The sequence below is a fragment of the Mycetomoellerius zeteki genome, unplaced genomic scaffold (assembly GCF_001594055.1).
Source record: "Mycetomoellerius zeteki isolate Tzet28-1 unplaced genomic scaffold, Tzet1.0 scaffold481, whole genome shotgun sequence".
NCBI lineage: Eukaryota > Metazoa > Arthropoda > Insecta > Hymenoptera > Formicidae > Mycetomoellerius > Mycetomoellerius zeteki.
In genome coordinates, this window is record NW_017257481.1 from 659,117 (window position 1) to 681,431 (window position 22,315).

At 33.3% G+C, this 22,315-nt stretch overlaps 1 protein-coding gene across 1 annotated transcript in view; it reads right to left on the reverse strand.

Moving 5' to 3' along the window:
- Nucleotides 1–667: 667 nt before the first annotated feature.
- The window catches only part of LOC108727360 (uncharacterized), a 25,134-nt gene continuing 3,486 nt past the window's right edge, over nucleotides 668–22,315 (reverse strand). Inside the window, exons 2-5 of the mRNA XM_018455468.1 lie at nucleotides 20,478–21,022; nucleotides 18,019–18,338; nucleotides 13,924–14,238; nucleotides 668–1,726 (exon numbers count right to left, since the gene is read on the reverse strand). Of these exons, the coding sequence (XP_018310970.1) occupies nucleotides 1,259–1,726; nucleotides 13,924–14,238; nucleotides 18,019–18,338; nucleotides 20,478–21,022 (1,648 nt within the window). The 3' untranslated portion in view covers nucleotides 668–1,258. The remainder of the gene's footprint in view (nucleotides 1,727–13,923; nucleotides 14,239–18,018; nucleotides 18,339–20,477; nucleotides 21,023–22,315) is intronic.

Sequence of the window (22,315 nt, forward strand, 5' to 3'; positions counted from 1 at the left end):
TCGCAACACACCGTGTCATACTATCCTGAATTCTTGATTCTGCGGTCAGTGGAGCTACGAGCAACACGCCCGAGATATGATTCTGAAATTTAAGGTCCGGTTGCGGCGTCAAGTGTCAACGGTGTAGAATGCATATCATAAACACGAATGAAATTGGAGTATATTGTGGTGCAGCATCCCACGCGGGATTGTCTCTGCTTTTCGTCGCGTACATTCAATTAGCGAGTTCGAGCGCATTTCTCTATTTTTGTTGTCAAATTACAATTGCATTTTTGAAAACTCTGGCAGAGAGATGTTTATATATTTCGTAAATTGGTAATTGTACATCTGGATTATTCATAACCTGCTATATTTTATAATTATGTATTGTGTAAATTTTATTGAGATTTCTTCAAAATATACTCTAAAATATTGCATTCTGAGACAAAAATAAGTTTTTCTGTGACTTACATATAAATGAATATATTATTTTATTATTAATTTACGCTAATTAAATTGTTAGAAAAGTATTAGTTTCGTTTACCTGATAGGTCTGATCAATTCAGCGAACTTCCTGTATATACTTAAAAAAATTTCATGTATTAGGTGTTGAACTTAATTCCTGCCGCTCGCTACTAGAGAGTGCTGCCTCCAACGCTGGCGAATTTCGACGATGAAGTCATATGTCTTGTAGTTTAGACATCGCTGAAAGTGATTCAATCCTCACAGATTAGATTTCTCGACGCCAAAGAGATTTTCCAATCGATTGAAAATGATCATCCGTAGCCAACAATCGACGCAAAGTCATTTTGTTGCATAACGCTCGACCACATGTCGCGAAAAGCGTGAAGCAGACACTTTTAGAGCTTGAATGGGAAGTTCTCCCGTATCCAGCGTACTCTCCAGACTTGGCACCGTCGGATTAGCATCTCTTTCGATCGATGCAACACGCACTTACGGACACACACTTCTCCAGTTACAACGAAGTCCAAAAATGGGTGGATGAATGGATCGCCTCGAAAGACACCGCGTTCTACCGTCGTGGGATTGCCCTGTTGTCAGAGAGATGGGAAAAAGTAGTAGAAAATGGAGGAAATTACTTTGATTAAGGTACTCATTCATCTTCCCTTCGAAACAAATCAATTTTGGAAACGAAAAAACGGCAGGAATTAAGTTCAACACCTAATATATGAAAAATATTTTCGCATCATGTTTTTCAAGGACAGTTCTGCATGAATTCGCATTTACTCCTTTTTTTTTGTAGAAAAGTCGCAATGCTTCAGCAAGTTAGCACGACGGCTCTGTGAAGACAGGGACCTTGGCAGCCTTCCCGAAGCCCTGGCCACAAGACTGATCTGATCCTAGTTCCATGCGGATTCGGAGAAGCATGATGCCTTACATGCACCTCTCTGCGGAACTCCAGACTTTGCGCTACATCGAGTACCAACGGCGTGGAACGTGCCAGGCACGCCCAAGCCAAAGTGGAGCACGCGGTGGCATAACTCTTGACCTCGACGCATCCACGCAGACATGGAAAGTCGTACAGTGTCCTCTCCAACTGGCTGACCACCTGCTCGGCGACCTCACGAGAACCGGTCTGTGCCCCGGAAGTGACCAACTGCTTTTTAATGCATTCCTCGAGCTCCGGAGAAACCTCTGCCGTCTGGGCCGCGGTCACGCCGTTCAGGATCTTCAAGGCTTCCAGGCGCCTCGATGTCTGGACCATGCCGGCCAGACGCCACGAGAGCTGCAAAGGGCAAAGACATGACGATTAGCGGAGGCTGTAACTGGTAAGCCTTTAATTCCGTTCTAAAATATGCATGTCGCACTATATAAATGCGCGCGTAAATTACGCGCGTCTGCTTGACGAGACGCTGCGAGTTACTTCCGCAGTTGCTTATTAAGACATTCAAGACGAATAGATTAGAATGAGGAAGGAGTCGGGCACATTTCGCACATTTCGCGACGCTGTACAATTATCGTGAACGGATGTTAAATAAAGATTAGAATTGAAACAGGTTTTAGAACACATTCGCTGATTCATGACGTTAACACATAATTTAATTTATATATTCCCCTTTGAGATTGTTTTGATGCAAATAATTAAATAAGTTTCTTTTTTGCGGAAATTTTATAATATCAAATTATCGTAGTAAAATATTTAATTAACATTAGCTTGCAAAAATATTATTAAAAACAGTATCCTCTATGTCTTATCTAAACCAACTCATTACTTTTATTAAATAAATCTAAATTTTTACGGGATTTATATACAATTTTTATTCTTTACAATATATTTTAAAACAGCAATATTGCAAAATCTAAAATATTTAGAAGCTAATAGTGAATTCGGTTGGACGCACTAATGTGCACTAGCGCGTATTAAAGCCATTGTACACTGATTTAATCCGTGTGAAAGTAAAATGCAAATATTTCGAATTATGAAATACAGATTTTACTTAACAGCACAATAAAATATATTGAGGATTTTATGGTTTAATCCATTTTTATATTTACATTAAACATATATTTTTATGTCAATTTGTGTACGACGGCTTTAATGTATACCGGTGCGCACCGAGTGGATTCAATCGAATTCGCTATAAGATTTGAGTTTTTATTTCAAGATATTAATGTGTTAGATGGTCACAATAAAAAGTCTGGTTAGCGCATACTGAAAAAAAAGAGTTTGCTGTATCAAATGTTAAGTGAAATAATTTCAATCAAATGTTCAGGTAATATAATTAAACATAATTTTATTTTTATAAATATTTAGTAAGTATTATCAAATGGTATTACCAACGTAATACTCACTAAAATTTGTAAAAGCAAAATTGTGTTTGGTTATATACATATGTATATTATCTGAATATTTGGTTGAAATTATTTCACTCAACATTTGGTGGTTATAATCAGATTCTTTTTTCAGTGTATTTAATATAATTTTAAATACTAAGTAATAATTTTTCCTTAATTTTTCTGTTATTGCAAAAATTATATTTGTCCGAAAATCGATATTATGTGCAAAATATTAAACATACTTGTACTCAAATTGTTCGAACGTGATAGAATATAGAAATTGTTGATAACATATTTTATCACTTCTGTATTTATTAAGGTATACGTCAACCGTAATATATAAAATTGCAGTAGCATTAAAAATCGCTGTTGTAAGTTTTAATTAGATTGCAGTTTTAATTAGGTTGCTTTAATTAGATGATATGAGAGCATGTTTCTTTTACGTTTTTCCGGTTGTCGCGCAATTATGGAATTCCGCAGAATCACATGACATGATAGAATTCTCTTTGTCATCAGGTTTACAATGCTAATTTATGAGCATTGTTGATAAATTACTACTTTTAACAACGGCTCGTCTTGAACGGTTAACTGTTTGTCCGGTACTGTTACGGACACAAATGGTCATGACTGCTATATTACAACTTGTGTGTTTTTTATTTAAATACTATTATGAATTTGAAAAGACTAAACTAGTCAGATTATATGATAATGAATCGGTTACTAACAAGAAATCACTTCCCAGTGTAAATCTTATAATAATGCCTATAAAGGATGTTCCATTTATCACGGTAAATATCTTGAAAAATATGGAAAAATATGAAATACGGAAAAATGTTTCAGACAAAAGTGGAACGATTTTGAGGGGGACGTATTTTGATCATATTATTTTTTTTTCTGAGTGGAGGCACCAAAAAGATACGAAAGTCATCTCCACTTTTTTAAATGGAATTATCCGATTTTTTTTACATACTTAATATGATTTCTATAATTATTCATATAAAAGTTAAGTTAAATGTATGAAAAAACCAATAGTTTACGAAATATTTAATATTTCATGTTAATGTGCCAAAATAAAATATCTCGTAAACAATTGGTTTTTTTATATCTCTATACCTTAATACTTTTATATTCAGAATAATTAGAGGAATCATATTATGTATAAAAAATCATATAATTCCATTAAGAAAGTAAAGATGACCTTCGTATCTTCTTGAAACTTTTACTGAGAAAAAAACAACGTGACAATATGTCTATCTCGAAATCATTCCATTTTTGTCTGAAATGTTTTTTCCGTATCTTCCATATTTTTCGAGATATTTGCAGTAGTAAATTAAAGTGGGATCTGGTATCTGTGTACCCTGCACGCCCATACACAGATCTGTAACTAATAAGTGAAATTCGCCATTTATAAGCTCCACTTTTGCAACATAATAAAAAAAAAATCTTATCAAGTATTCTCGAATTTTTATGTATTGTTATTTTGTCAATTTTTACTTTTTAGCAAATTGTAATTTTTTTATTATATTAATTCGAAATTTATAAATTACGTCATTGAAAATAGTAGAATTAATATAGTGAACATTTAAAGATTGCATTCTAATATATATTGAAAATGTACGGTTCACGTTATACATTACATACCTATTTAATTATTATATTTTCAGTGACACTAACAATATATATTAGAACGTACGAGAAATTTCTAATAAAATACTTATAATTAAATAATAAAATAATAAATAATTGTATTTAATTATAGGTATTTTATTAGAAATTTTTTATACTTTACAACATACAATAATTTAAGAAACAATTGAGATTTCCTAATTAAAAACTAGTCCAATATACAATAATTTAAAAAACATTTGAGATTTCCCTATAATTAAAAAATTAATTAAATAAAGAAAAATTGGGCTAGTGGGAACCGGTGCTCCAAATAACGAAAATCTATAATATATATGATAAACTATACATTTTTAGACATATTGGAACGCTATTTTTAAATACTTGTTCGCCATATTGATTCCATCATTTTTTATGGAAATAGTTATTAATTACTTAAATAACAGATCTATATAGACACACACTTGATGTTATGAGATTTACGTTTAGTAAGCATTCTCTTGTAACAGTAAAATGCGATATATTTTTCATTTGTTTATATGTAACCCAGTATTCTGTATTGCTTAAAAACAATCAATATTTTCGAAATTGATTCATAAGAAGTTTAAAAACTTCGACTTTAAAAACTGGATTCAAACATTCTTCTGATTGACCATTAAAATTATAACGTGATAGAACTTTAACAGAATTCTAGTTAATTTGTGCTCTAATATTTTATTACTTTTCAGTCAATAATCTAGAAATATTATACGAGAGCTCAAATATGAATAAAACTTTTTTGTTGCGAATACAAATTAGCATTATTAAGGCCCGATTGCCAACGTTACTTTGACTTTAAGTGAGGCTTAAAACTCTCTTTTTAAAGCCGAGAGAGAGAGATGGAGAGAGTTTTAAACCTCGCTTAAAGTTAAAGTAACATTGGTGTAATCGGACCTAAATGTACTTACATACTAAATGTACTTACACTGAGTAACAAGGAGGGAGATGTCAAGCGACTGCCATTGTGCATTTGTGCCTTTGATAGCGTCTCTTCTCCGAACTGTGCACGCAATTTACCCAAAATTTCGACGATTTTAACATTTTTATTCGCAAGAAACTTGATTAACGTATGTAACCTAACCAAAGCATGAACAATGCGTTGCACAACAGCATTCAGTACTATATTTGTTCGGACATTGCAACATCGACTGCAGAAACAACTATCGCGAGTCCACAACTATAAAGTGAACACTCTTTGTTACTCAGTGTAAGTATATGTATCAATGAAAAAAAGTCTCATATATTTGAACCACCCATGTATTACCGTTAAATTATTCCAGAGAACTATATTTCATGATTGCAATTATCTTATTATCCAATTCGATATAAACGAATGCATATATACCTATATTAATATTATAAAAACAAAAATGATATCACTTGTCGATTAGCATTTAAGCTATCGTTAATTAATTTGTGAACGGATCCATAACTTTTGACTGATATTAATACCAGAATTCCAAAAATTATAGAATTGTTGATACATGAAATCCGTCGAGATTGAGTTATAACTTAAAGTTAGACTTTGACTGCGTGACCGCCAGCTGAATGTAGCATAGCCTGCAGTCTGCATCGCATTTAATTTAATCGTAATCGGTTATTATTTACATAAGCAACGACATGAATCGTGAAGTCTCTGAATCATTACATACATGATTATCATCCCTCTCCTAAGTTCTCTTCTCGCATTTACAGTCGAGAAGAGCAGTATTTCTAGGGCACCTGTACACACAACGAGTGTGGATGTGAAGAAAAAGCAAAAAAAACGTCTGTGCAATATCTATTTTATCGCGTGCTTCTCGCGTATTCGTGTGTGAAAGCCATCTTTCCGATATGCAACATATTAGCTACGATAAGCTGTCAACTGTGTAATACTATACATATACTTGATCATTTGCAATTGTATAATAAAAATTAACGATATTTCAAATATTAATTAATTATTTTTTGCAGAATTCGATTTAATTGAATGCCACTCTAGATGTTAAGATAGAAGTTCAAACGATTTAACTGCGAGAATAGTTAACAAAATACACACATACATATAATTTTTACGTTAACTGTTAGTCTATCAATTAACAGAAAGTTTATTTGTGAGGAAAATCTTTATTTCTTATTATATATATTAATTTATATTTATAGTATTTATAGAATTTTAAGTTTATAAAAAAATGATTACATATAAAATATTATTTCAAACACAGTTGATATTTATCTTTGATTATGAAAAATAATTTGTCAATTAAAGAAATAATTTATATATTTTCATAGATTATTTTTTATGTCTCTATATATTTTTGCCAATTTCTCCTGTTCTAATTTAATCTAAAAAAATCAGTGAGATCAGTGAAATCCACACAGAATACTTATACGAACATTTATACTAATACGTATATAGGAATATCTATTGCTCAAAATTCATTTCATATCCATTTCTACCAACGTATTGGTTTGGAATAAAAGTTCGTAGCGCTATTTTATTTTTATCATGTCTATACATGTTAAAAAAGTTAGTAATTATATCATTCGATGAGAGCAAAGCCTTTAACTTTAAAATTCTATTTTTTTTTAAATTGCTGTACGATGATTTTTAAGGGAATTATGAACAATTAAAGTAAAAATGCTTCTTGAGCATTTTTACTGACTTTACTTTATGAGCAGTATCAGGCTGCTCTTTGCCCTGATGAAGTGAACTGCAACGTTCGCAAAACGTTGGTATTCCAAGAATGGATATAGACATGGAGATAACCCACGAAACACACAGCTTCTATATAAAAATGCTCTTTTATTTAACCCTCGATAACTCAGTAACAAAAAAATCTTAGGAACATTTTTAAAGAACGATTGTGTATGGAGAACTTTAAGCTTCACGTTAGAAAATTGTAAATTTTCTGTAAGTTTTTTTGGGCACGTAATAGATCTATAAAGTGAGAAGAAAATTTTCCATTTTGTCCAGTTCGTTTTCTATGTGTAAAAATTACCAAAGTCACAGAAACTCAAAAGACATAATGACCTGCCGAAAGTAGAGTTTTTAAGCTTTAAAACTCATTTTTTAAATTTAAATTTTGTTCATTTTTAACGAGTTATAGCTGCTTGAGTTCATAGGACTACGAACTTTTGTTCCAACCTAATACATGAACCTCATCTTGATATTTAACTTACTTGTTATCTTTTTTTATTCTTAAAACTGAAAAAAAAATAAAAAGTAAGTCGAGCTAAGATTAAAGTTAATTTACATTGGTAGAAATGGATATTAATATTAATACTCGTGCATACAAAGTTTAATATTGCAAGTTTTGTATTTTTTATATTCTTAATATTGATATTAGCCAAAAGTTGCAAACGATCTGTCCACAAATTAATGGCTTAAGTGCTCATTTGTAAAATTTCAAGCAATTAGATAAACTAAACGACCTCAAACTAACGATTGATGTTGTAATTAATAATCGTGTTTTAAGAAAGTATGTATGTGACTCAGCGCTAGCATATCTTTATGTCGCTGCGTTCTATCTACGAACACATTTATGATATATACAAGGATAAAAGCTTCCTCGTAAAAGAAAACAAAAATACACGAGGCAAATGGTAGTGAAGAACTGCCTTCGTCGTGCTTATTTTACTGGAAAATCTGTGCGCGAAACGAGATAGCGACGGAAATAGCGGTGGAATAGCGATTTAGATATCTCACCTGCATTATTTAAGAAAGCGGTTGCCTTTCATACTTTATTTAATATGGTAGTAAGAGAGGAGAATAAGCTTTTCTCCGAAAGACGTTTTACTGGATTTTGGGTCTTTAAAATATCGATCAGTAGCTGTCAGTATTTTATTCTTCAATGCTTTATTACGTTTTCGTGATATTTGCATGAGAAATAGTACGAGAATCTCTGTATATATACATTGAGCTATTTCAGGCTTAATATAAATCGTATTGTCGATTGAAATCCGCTACATATTCGCAGTAAAGTTAGTTGTCACAGCTCGTCTCAAAAAGACGTCGGGTCCGCGGCTTGGCCGCCAGTTTTGGTATTATCGAAATCACACGTGGTGGTACTTGGATGAAAATATATGTATTTTGCGAATCCCCAGCCGGGTTATCGACCAAGTGACAACAGCCCAGTCTACAAGGTGACATAAACGCGCGCGCGTGAGATATCGGGGAGGAATAATCCGTGTTAGAGCGTGTGTGTCGCTTTCTTCGTGGATATTTATTTTAGTTCATCGATTTCTCAGATATCCGTGTGAAAGGCATCTGCATGTATCCGTGTATGTATGCAAAGTACTTAATAGCCTCAGGCTGACGGACTAGCGTCTCTCTCTCTCTTTCTCTCTCTCTCTCTCTCTCTCTCTCTCTGCCACTTACCGAGTATACTCTGTCGCAAAAGTGTGCTCTCCCTTCGACTCCCCTTTCGCATCACCCGATCATCCCTTCGCTCTTTCCTGCCCGGCGGCTTTGACGTTAATGGTCCATCGATCGGGCGGGAGACAGGTGCGTGGTGGTAGTAAAAATAATCTTGCAGCGTACTTATATATACAAAAACTGTCAATCCTCTGCTCGAAATTCATTTTAAGATTAATTCTCGCGTATAAAAAGTTTATCTCTTGTTCCCCCGGCTATCCTTCTTTTTTTCATTGCGTTTCACTTTCCTCTTAAAAAGAAATATTAAAAGCCAATATGATAGAGATACAGTTTCGAACACACTGTTTCATACAAGATACCTATTTTGTTTTAAATAATAAAATTTTGCCGGAAATAGGCGCAATTTTAGAGCACACCGTCGCACTTTAAATTCACTGCTAATGAAGAACTTTTTTAGTTTTAATGCGGATTAGTATTTCGCAAAGATACCTGTACTGATTTTTCTCGTTGGTATGCCTGGTAAACCTGCTTTTATTACGTGCTCATAAAATGCAGTTTTTAACGCAAGAAATATTCATTTAATTAAAAGACGTCAAGAATTAATAATTGCGCTCACCTGAGTAATTAATTTAAATTCTCTATTTGTGGAATAAAATGGTCGCTTTTAAATTTTTTAAGAGTAAGATTCATAAGGTTTATAATTTTTTGCTCAAAGACTCCGTTGATCATCAAATTAAGTTTTCCACTGTAATGAAATTATTTGGATCAACGAGATGACATGGCGCGGACGCGAAATGGGTCGCTTTACACACGCTTCATCTATAATTTACTTAGTGAAATACTGCTTTAAAGTAGAAGTAATAAAAAAAATTTATTACTTTGTTACACAGTGTAAGAGATCCAAAGATCTATAAAACACACTTTAGATGTATTAATGCGATATCTATTGATCGCGATATATTTTATCGCGCCGTATATTCTCATTCAAGTTACACTTGACTCTCTCATGACCTAAAATCGAACAGATTTTTCCTCTTTCTTTTATCTGTAGAATAAATCTTTTCTGTATATAGGTTCCACTTTTGAAAAATGCATAGAGTCATATTTTATACGCACTTCGTGTTTCTATTCCTTCACAGATAATTAGTCTTGATTAGTTTGATAGGAAGAAAAAGAAAGAGAGGTTTCTCTTTATCAAAAAGATTGAAGCATCAACCAAAGCATCGGTCTGAATTACGAGCGACTGAAAATAGAAAACCTCCTGTAAATTAAGTTTCAGCGGTAGATAAGCGGGATCTCATTATCTGCTTGACTTCGCACAAACTTTAATTAAAAAAAAGTTTAATATCATAAACTTGTCTATCGAAATTTAATATTTAAACATTGCGCGAAGAACAACAACTTTTCATTTTTGCTAGAGGAGAGAAGATATATTTATTGCGGATGTATACCTGCTGCTCGCGGAATATTCTGGACGAAAAGGAAACACAGTAGTATAGAATAATATCATTTTTAGACCGTGTATGTGAGAGATACAACCGATAAATTAGAGCCCTATATGGTCGAAGCTAGATCTTAAAATGCTTTAAATAATTAAATCTTGAATCACTAAATATGATATATATGTACTTGACATATATACCACAATTGTAGTCTAACGAACTGTGTACCGAAATATTTCCAGACTAAACACAATTAAACCACTGTAGTAATTTCGCGAATTAAATTAAATTCTAATAATTTCGATGCTCAATCAGGCATCATATTACAAAGATGTTAATATGCTGAAAAACTGTAATTAAACTTATTGCGAAAAATATTACCTCGGCCAGGAGTCAAACTCGGATCTCTTGTATTCCGTACGAGCGTCCTGAGCCATTAGATCACCGAGGCCTTAGTAATATTCCTCGCAATAATCGGTAGTATAGATCCGGTATAACGTAGTCTTTAAAGCGTGATTACAGCACGTGCAAACACTCTGTGTGTATCGCAATACGCCTGATGTTCTCGTTGGTACCCGGCTTTCATATTATCTGACGTGAGAGTGCAAGTGGAGAACAAGTGTTTGTCGACATACCGCGCTCTTGGCCGAGTGTATGCGTGCCCATTAGATTTCGTCGACTTTCTCTTCCTCACAATACACAACCACGACTTTTTCGAAGCTGACGGAACACTGAAACCGACCGTGAACACGCGTGAAAGCTTTATCTGCTTTGTCGCGTTTGATCGGGAAATATCCTGTACGTGCTATATATTGAAAGCACTACAATTTCAAATGTATAAAAAAATGACTATTCAATATATGTGTGTGATTAGTTTTCCGTGTAAAAATAACACACTATATTGCATACAAATATAGATCTACACATTTAAATGTGTAGTATAGTGTCATTTTTATATGGAAAACTAAATAACATACGTATATTGAAATCAGTTTTTACACTTATAAAGGAAGTTTCACAACTGTCCATCCCGATTTGATTTTCCATGAAATATGTTATTAAACACGAAAATATAAGAGACACGTATTTTTTTATATGTGCTCTAATTCATGTTTAAGGGGTGAAATACCCCTTTGAAAAAAAACGATATTTCTATTTCGAGCCGAATACCGCGTCGAAAAAAAAATTTTTTTTTCTTCACAACATGGAAGTACTCTTGAAACCGTACAAGTTTTGTTTAAAAAATTTTTTTCCATCTTTTATACTTTCGACAGTATTCGGCTCGAAATAGAAATACCGTTTTTCTTTAAAGGGATGTTTCACCCCTTAAACATGAGTTAGCGCACGTATAAAAAAATACGTGTCTCTTTTCGTGTTTAACATATTTCATGGAGAATCAAATCGGTTCCGGACAGTTGTGAAACTTCTCTTGTTAGATTTACAGTGTGAATCCCGTTTTTTACATGCACAAATGGAAAAGTCTAAATCCTGATTTTGTCAATATATCTTTCAGAGATGTATGTTACATTCTATTGCTAATAATAGTTGATCAATCTGTGAGCTGTCATTAGCTTTCAATGTCACGACAGCACGACATTCAGTTTCCATAGCGATTTGTCAGGTAACATTCAATGTCGTGATGCAATGTCACGCGAAAATGAGCTTGGCGAGCTCATGCAATAGTTCATAGTACGATCAGTCCCGTTGACACGCGAAACTAATGCGATTTTATTTTTAGACACGTGGTTATATTTGGAGTAACGGTATCTAAAAAGAGCAATACACTTACGCGCTTAAAAGGATGAAAAATGTTATCCAATTTTCGATATTTGCACTTAAATAAAAATGTTGATGTTGCCTTGATAACATAATCCAAATGCAGATGAGATTTAATTTTAAATTATTAAAATTAATCCATCTCAACGAACGCGTGCATATTAAAAAGGTTTTATGTAGAACAATTATGTTATACATCAAAGGCAAATTTTTTGAGATTTGTTAAATACATACAATAGCTTAATCTCTCTCACTCGATGTGATTATGGTATACCAGATTTCATTTCACTGTGAGTTACCCGAGGTATAACTTATTATCTCGTTACATGTCCCAAAACCTTTGATATAAATTGCATTTGGCAACATACACACAGTGTGTGTTTCTGTGAACTATACATTAATTATAGGTTTGTGTGCACGTGTGTATTAATTTAATTATATATGCATTAATCCATTAAGGACCAAGACAAATTTTTTCTCAAAATTTAAAATCTTTAATGGCAAGCTACTATGTCCTTAAGGAGCCTACTTGCCAAAAATTTCGCATCCCAAAGTTGACCTATTTTTTTGATCGAAAAATCGACCAGCGGTCCTTAATGGGTTAAGCGAATTGCTATTCTTTTTAAACGACTTTCGTGGACTTTTTCGCCCCATCATCTCTCAAATTTATTTCTCATTCGTTATAAAAACGGAATTCATGCATACGTTGGCTTCAATACGAAATTGCAATATAAAACTGGAGGATAAAACATGGACCTAAAATAAACGGCCAATAATATACGAGTAATGTTACATCGAGAATTAAATTACATCTGTTAATGATTTAAACGAGCGAATCTTTTATTGCATATTATGAAATAATTGAAATTTGTATTTTGACGCTATTTGATCTACGTGTAAAACGATATATATGAACCAATATATTGAAATAATATTTCAATTTATAGAAAGAGATGAATTGAAATGGCTTCCCTACATCACGTGCTCGTAATAATAGAAATAAAAAACGAAATTGTATTAATGGAGCATCGCGAAAACTGATCGTTACGTTATGATGTTTATCTTTATGAGTATCAATCATATTTTAACATATATATTAGTGTAATATTAGTGTAAATATTAGTGTAAATATGTTTTCCAAAATTTTAATTACAATTAAAATAAGCAACTTTCTTTTACGTATAATTTTATATATACCTAAATAATGTGCATGTTGCATAAGATATTTAAAAGACGTCTTTTAGATATCTTATGTAACATAAATGTTATCTGGGTATATATATCCGCATAAATACAATATGTCACGAAACCAAACATTAGGCTACACTGAACCAGACCATTAATAAGTATATTTAGTGGAAAATTTTTCATTCGTATTCTGTTAATAATACAGGGCGTGAAGTGACAGCGACATATTGTACAGCGCGGATGAATATTCTGCATATGGCTAATTCGTACACGTTTCTGCGGATGATCGAGTGCTACTCATATAATTCGCGATCGCTTCGTTGCGCCTTTTGTTGCGTTTGGCCATTTTCATCTGGTGAAAGTCGCGTTTGATTGACGAGAAAAAATAGGATCTCCACCGGTCTAGTATGACTTTTCATTTTGTGTATTATGTATTATGTACAATACTATTCATCGTTCATCATTAACTGGTTTATCATTAATTTAAATATATTTTTCTTAAAATTTTCCTTATTAAGTATTTAATTTATTTGATATATTTTATTTGTATTTTTTGTTAATATATGAAGTTAGAATATTTATTAAAAAGAAATACGCTACGAGATTTCAAGCGTAATTAAGGATTCAGTTGATGAATACTATTCCAATTTAGTGAAGGGAGAAGTACCTTTTCATTGTACACATTTATAATTATTATATTTAACTTGAAACGGCACTCACCACTACCACCGAGTAGAGAATCTTCGCTTTCAAATCAGAAGCGTCCTTGAGGGGCTCTAATGCGTCCAGAGCATCCAGGGTATGCAAGTTGGCCTGGGCATAGAGAGCGCCGTATCTCTCGGCGAGTTGTTCCACTGTGATATTGGCCGAGGTTAAATCTCTCTCTGAACAATTTTCTTCAGCGTTGAGTGCCTCGCAGTTGCTACCCGTTACAACTGGCTCCGGAGTCGGGCTGCAACTCTCGTCCGTGTGATAGCCGGCGCTACTAGACTCTTCCTCGTAGTCGTCACCGAGATTTTCTTCTAGATGGAAAACCTGCATGGGATAGCTCGTGATGTAGATAGATTTTAGACAGACATACAATGTATTTGGTTATAAAACATCTTATTTTCTTCTGACAGTTTTGCATATTTTTAAATTTTCTACTTGAATATATTTATTTCTGAGCATTTGTTTTATTTTCCAACGAATATTTCTATTAAATGGATGGCCTAATTTTTTAGAACATTTCTCTTTCTTTTTACTTAAACGTATACGAAAAGAACAATTTTGAAGCTTTTAAAAATTTAGCTAGGTACAGGTCTAAAAATAATTTTGTTAGACAAAGTAATCATGTAAGATGCTCAAATTGGTTGCTAAAATGTCAAAAGTTTTTGCAGCGTTGCTCATCATGCTCATTAAGTTTCCTACATAATTATTTTCATGGTCCAACAAAATTATTTTCAGATTTGTATTTAAGTTCAATTTTTAGATATTTTATTAAAATCGTAATTTCCGTAGTTGCGATTTTTTTTTAGTTTTGTCCTGATTTTGTATAAGTAGTTCGTAATTAAAAATTTAAATAATTTTTTTATTTTTTACATCACTGTGTACTTAAGCAGTGTGTCTGTGCGCAAAAAAAGTAGTGAATTGAAAATTGTCGAATAGGCTGAGATAATCGCGAGAGAATGTTGAAATTTATTTTGCTTACAAACGAGACGAATATTGTTTAATATTATTTATCGACATTTCAATTTTTTATTATATTTTAAATTTATAAGAAAATGTATTGAAAAAGATAATATTTTCTTTCACGAAAGTAATTATTATTATCATATGAAATATTATTACCACGCGAAAGCAATCGGATGGATGTCGCGTACTATAAAGAAACTAGTAAACAATCACAATATCCGTTCGATCCATTCGTTTTTCGATTGGGATTTGCAGTCGACTATGAACTTCCAATTAAAATGCACTCAATGGAAAGCAATTAACGCGTTTTGGCATGCTGTGACCAGTTTTCCAATTCGATTCTGTTATACAATGATCTGGGTGCTACTTTTTACCTTTTTTACAATTCGCCCTGCCACTCTTTGCAAATGGAAGTAAACAAGATAATTATTCGCGTATTTTCGTTTTCGACGCGTATTTGACGAAAGTAATACAATCGTGAAAGTACCGTCGTACGCATTCATTATTGAGAATTCGTTTAAGTATCTGACGATAACGGGGTTCACCGCATTTCCAACCGAATTCTCGTTAAATTTCGTAATAAGATGAACGTTGTACGTTTGCTGAAAACATTTTAGACGTTATCATGTCGAATATCGTCATCTAACATGGACGGTTTTATTTTCGTCATCAAAGCGTCACTTCTTCCTTTTCTATTTCGTTCAAAAAGGGAAGGTTAAAGTAATATATAAATTAATTTCTCCCGTTGTATTGTTCGGCGAAATAGAAATTGCTATTCTCTTCACAAACAAACTTGTTATGCGTGCCATGTAAATTGTACATTTCGTACGATCGCGACCGGGATGTTATGTGTTTCGCGTTTTTTTTTCAAAACATTGCTGAAAACCCGGGGGTATCAACCAGCGACGACGCGGATTCAATTTTCAATCTTTATTGCATTGCGAAACTCCACAGTAACTGCAGACGTGGCAGTCGGACGCGTGAAATATTTATCACGTATGCGTCGTAGTTCCCAACGATGATAATTCATGACTTGGTATTAATATACGCGATATTAATCATAACATTAACGCTTCGCGTGCATTAATACCTCGCGCACGCGCGCGCTCGAAAACACTTCTCTCATGAATATTGTATATTGACTTTACGATAAATTCGACGGGATAATATTATTCAAAACTTTATAATCGTGTTCTCGATCGTAAATTATGAAAAAAATATGCGAGTTTCAATCAAATTTGCAATAAATTTTATTGCCTAGGTAAGCTCGCTTTTTTCGCTTGATTAAAAAATAACTGCTATTTGATTCGCGTTAAATGATAGTCTCGCGCGTATTCCGCGATGTATTATTAACGAACTGCATGTACGAGCGCATGTAGGCTATTTAATATTCCGTATAATGATATTTTATTCCGACTCAAGTTTCAGAGCGCTGATGTTTCAATCAAATACGTGTTACGTGCTTATATCCATTGATAGAAATCATTTATGTCGGCGCGTAATTCCCGCATTTTCTGCTCGCAAGTATAAACACAGATTTTTTTTATCATCCTGTATCCTATCTAAGTTGTCAATCCTCGTTTATTTATTTAATTCGCGTTTACTTATTAATTTGCAATTTATTTCGACGTATTCATATCGAGGGTATTGCTTGCATCATTTATGCACTACTGTTACCTTATATCCTTTTCTATCAATGTAGATCAACTTTAATCTCGGTTTAACTTACTTTGTATCTTTTTCTGATTCTTATACGAATCCTGACACAACTGTCTGGAACCGATTCGATTCTTCTTGAAATATGTTGTTAAATATAAAAATTTAAAAGACACATTTTTATATTCCTAGTATAACACTTCACCGTTTTGTAATTGATTTGAATCAAATGTAAGCGTTAGTTTTGAGGAGTTATTTCACCCATTAAATCTCAAATTGGGTTGATATAAAAAAAATATGAAATATTTAAGATCGCACTTCCTAAGATCCGTTTTGATCGAATAATTTTTTTTAAATTAGATTTATTCTTATCGGTCCAAATTCGTATTATAAAAAAATACGTGTCACAGCGAATTCGATTGGACACACTGAGTGCGCACTGGTGCATATTAAAGCCGTCGTACACAATTTTTATGTAAAGATATGTTTATACATAAACATAGAAATCGATTAAATTCTGAAATACATTTTATTGTACTATTAGATAAAGTATGTATGTATTTTATAATCCGAAATATTTGCATTTCACTTTTATATTCAAATTAAATCAGTGTACAATAGCTTTAATATGCATCAGTGTGCACTTGAGTGCTTCCAATCGAATTTGCCATTAGTTTTTCGTGTTTAACATTGTATATTTTAAGGAGAATCGAATCAATTCGGGACAGTTGTAACAGGTCCCTTGTTAAAACTAGAACAAAATAAAAAATAAGTTAAACCGAGTTTAACTAAGATTAATCTATATCTGTAGAAGTGGACATTAGCCGAGAGAATAGTTAAATGTAAGCAGGAACAGGAGTAAACTCGGGTAATTTAGGTTCGCCGTAGGGTCCTTATGGGATTCCACGCTGGTTACACACAACGCCTTTGACATCGTCTGCATTGTCTTGGACGTGTCAGCCGCTAGAGCTGCTGGAGTGCAAGCCGCAATCCCGCGGGAATTGTAGCACTTGCACGTGTTGTGTGTGGTATGTTTCGGGGTCATTTTCTCGCGGTTGACAGCGCAGATTTTTCACCATTCTTATTGTTGCGGCTGACCGTACGAGTTTCTCATGGAATTCCCCCCAAAAAAATCGTAATCGTATACGACGCGCCTATTGTTCTAACAGTTCGCCGTTTCTATGTCAAACCTTTTCACGCCTTTTTACACTCGAGACGGTCGTGCGAATTGTTTTGTGGATAGATAACAATAATCAGGGACGACTCTCTTGGGATAGCGATCTCGAAGCATTATTTCTTCATCCGAAGTCGGATTTCTCCTATAAATATCATTTCAGTGTCTAAGTTGATTTTAAAAAACTAACAGCTTTATTTGATATTTTTCGCAAGAATGCATGAGGAAAAAAAGAACGTTCTCTTGCGCATCTTTGAAGATTAAATTTCGGAAGACAAAAACATTTCCTGATGGAAATGTTTTAATCTTACCTGCAGATTATCTTCGCTCATGAACTGCAGCGCGAGTGCGCAGCCTCTCGAAAACTGCAACAATCTGGCGGCAAGAGCCGGATTCTTCGTATTCGTCGATCCGGAGGTCGATTTCCTCAAGGCCGTCCATTCCCGGAGCGCCTCCTTATCCTGCTCGACCCGGCATTTCAACTCCGCTAGTAGATTCTCTAAGCTACACGGCCCGCCCGCTTTCTCCAAGGTGTTTAGCAAGCTCTGATTATCGATCAGGCGTTGCTGGATCTCGCTGTACTTCAGGGAAAGCTGCCGTTGATGCGAAGCCGCTTGTACACCTTGATCCGCTATAGAAGCGTAAGAAAAGATCAGAGCTTCTCTCTCTTTCTCTCTTCGAGGTCGTTATTATTATTTTTTATTATTAGAGCGGAACTGATGATGGCGCGAGGTGATTATTACTGCATCCACCATCGCCTTTTTACGGTGCCTCGGGGCTACATAGATAGCCGGCCCGATATCCGGCATATGAACAGCAAAATCGCGGAGTATCTATCTGACATCATAACTAAATATGCCACACTTTCCTTTATATAATGAGGCGAGATTAAATTATGCGGCATATCCGCACTCTCGCGCACGAGGCACAAATTGCTACAGGTTCATGCTCCAATAAATTGCAGTTCGGCCGACGCGACGGTCTGTTCTCATTATATTATAATCATATGGACCATACTTTTTTAATCAAATTGATAAAACCAATAAAATAATATCGATAAGATTGATGAAATAATTAGATATTAATTTTATTTAACATAATTAAGTTGTTACTAAATCAAAGAAGTGAAGCAAATAAACTTAAATACATGTATACGTGAAGGCATTAGAGATTGTCTATTATTAATATGAAATTAGATACTACTAGTGAGATTAAATACAGGTTTTAGCATCAAAATAGTTTTCTCACGACAATTAAAATATAATGATTAAAGACGAGAATCAATCAATTGAAAAATTATAAGTTTAAAGTTACACAATAAAAAATATTTCGTATTTGTTTTGGAAATTCCACTCAAGTCCTTGTTAACATTTTGTATTAAATTTTTTAACATATTCGAGTGTTAATTTAACATAATGTGATTATGTTATTTAAATAATTATGTTAAATTGATATTCAATATTTCTTAGTATCACAATAACACAATTTATGAGTAAGTGAACAAATAAAAATAATGTGTTTTAAAATGTAAATCGTAAGTGAATGAATAAAATATATGTTAATTTAATATATCATCAATGCTAATTTTACTGAAAAAAATATGCTTCCACGATTTATTTACAAATTATGTCATTATTACCTTTTATCTTCTTAAATATTTGTTACCTTTTAATATATTCATCTTGTGTTGAATTGGCACATAAATTTGATTGGATCGTTTGGGACATATGAAATATCTCAAATTTAACACAAATTTTTCAACGATGTATGATTTAAAAGAATAGTCAAGATTTATTAATTATATTTTAATTGACTCTCTCTCTTCTCTCTCTCTCTCTCTCTCTATTGAATTGATTTTAAAGAATAGTTGCTGATACATTATACTTATTTTTAAGGTTTTAACTTATTTTTAACGATATCGTGAAAGTAACATTTTCCACACATTTATCAATATTTAAACGGCGTAGCTTATCTTTCTACGTATACTTTTTTCATTTTTAACATCTGTCTCTGTGGAAACGTTATACCAATGATGACACGTCTTGAATTGCGCGTCGTGGGAATCTATCAACGAACGAGAGAACGGTGCAGTTCTCTATATAAATGATTTAACACGCTTTCGACATTAGTCCATTTGCATTTGTGAACGTATAACGCGGCGCTCCGTTAAAATCCAATGCTTCATGATTCCACGGAACTCCGGATATACAGACGATACGACGGAACGAACAGTCGTACAACTTTATTTCGATGGAATTAGCGGTGCACGCTAATCCCATTGCACAGTCGACGATAATTATGCGCTTCAGTATGTAATCATCGTAATGCCAAATCTCGTATGAAAATTCTAGAGAATTTACGGAAAAAATAGCGTATATAATTGTAACATATTGCTTTGCTAATCTAATATTATGCTGCCAATGGTAATTATCATTCATTTGTCAAATAATTAAACACGTAATTGAAAGCTACATGGATATCATTTATCTTTGTCGCGATCGATTAACACACTGCTTTTCGCATAAAATTGAAATATTGAAATTTGATTTATGACTATGGTTGTTTACGGATTATTCATACCACTGTAAAATTTACGTAACATTATCATTTTGATTTAAAGCTTTTAAAAGATAATTTGAATATTTATGAGTTTAAAATATTTAATATTATAAAATTATAGGAGTATTTTTGTTACTTTATTATTCGTTATTAACGCGCGATAGTCATCTAAGCGTCATACAACGATTTATTAACAATTAGAAACACGTACCTTTATTAGTCCCAGCATGCTTGCCAAAGTTCTCAATTTTGTGTAACGCTAATTTGTACGCTTCCGTTCGCGTCTCGAGCTCTTCTCTCAGTGCCACCGGCAATGGTACTAAATTTGGTGTAACGGAATTCTCAGAGATGTTTGTCTGCGAGGAAGGCACTAATCCGTGCTTGCCGAGTCCTTCTACAGCTCTCTCTAGAGCACGTCTTCTCGATAGCAGCGTGCTCTTCGTGTTGGGCGATAATCTGTTCAATGACACGAGAAGTTTACACCAGATTCGCGGTCGGAAGTGATCTTGACTGGTCGATATCAGGTGCACCACCCTCCAGAGGACTTGCTCGATCCGCAAGATCTTCACGTCGCTGACGTTTAGTTCCAACAATCGGGAATAGAGCGCCTCCAGCAAGGTGAGGCTGTGTGGTAGCGTTTCGATCAACAGGTCCACTGGAATATCCGGTAATGCAGCTTTTAAGGTGTAATGTGGCAGCTTCATCAGAAAGCCGGCAGCTTCCCTATATTGTCTACCTTCATACAATCTCAGCAGTCTGAAAGAAAGGACGTTATTATCCTGTCTGCGGTAGCATGTCGGTAGAATTTCATTAACGTTGTAGACAGCATCAGGAAAATAAAATGAATTAAGCATTAACTATAGATACGAACTAATTAATCTCTGTTTACTAGCTAGATGTAAGAAAGTAACGTTTATTCATGACAACGAAGATTACGCGATAATTGATGTCAAATATATAGCACAACATTTATAGCAACGAAAGTTTTTACACTTCAAGAATTATATTTTTATTTCGCTTTTAACGCTAAACTTTTGATTATTATTTTATACCATATTAGAAACGATTTTCATATCGGATAAACAATTCGTAGAATTAGACAAACGTATAATCGCATCGAGTGTGATAAAAGCAGAATTGGGTAATATTTAAAATAGTTCCATTTTAAATATGTATTTAAAATGGAAATGGCATTTTGCATTTTCCATTTTAAATGGTTTTTGGAAAACCATTATTATTTTACATTTGAAATGGAATCTTGTCTATTATTTAACCATTCATAAAATAAGTAAATGGTTTTTCTATATTTTCACACATTTTCCCTAGAATCATTGACGTAGAAGAACTAAATTTGACCACGATTGGCCAAAGATTTTTATGAATATTCAAATAAACTGCAAATTAAACTAAAGTAAAGAGAAAATTAATTCTAGATAGTCCATAAATATTGATTCTTAATAAAAAATGAGTGTTCCAGTATTATGTAAAATACTATATACATTTCTAAAAATGTATAGTATATTACTCTTAACATCTAATTTTGACCGTAACCGGCGCTTTTCATATTAATTTGATTTATTCAAGTAAACGGTCCTGTTTCCAAATCATAATATTAAAAATTTTTAAATATTCCCGTCAGAAATATTTTATTTATATTATTGTAGTCAGGGCTTCGAATTCTGTTGAAAATAGATTTCAAACGTAAAATACTTTTATAAAATTTATACCATCTTGGCGGAAAGTTTTTACATAAAACTAATGTGCACCTCTTGCAGCAATACAAGCATTGCATCTGTCAAACACGGCTCTTGTAGCAGCCAGGCCTTTAAAGCATTACCGTTGCAGAAACCGTATACAAAAACCATATCAGCATATTCACTATTTATGAATATCTATGAAAAACTATGAATTTCTGAGACAAACAAATCTCACTCTATGTCTCACTATGAATATCTATGAAAAATTAAGAATTTCTAAGATCTTATCTTAATCTATATAGTTTTTCTGTACTTTTTCGTAAAAAAATTTTTCCGCTATGGCAGGGAAAAA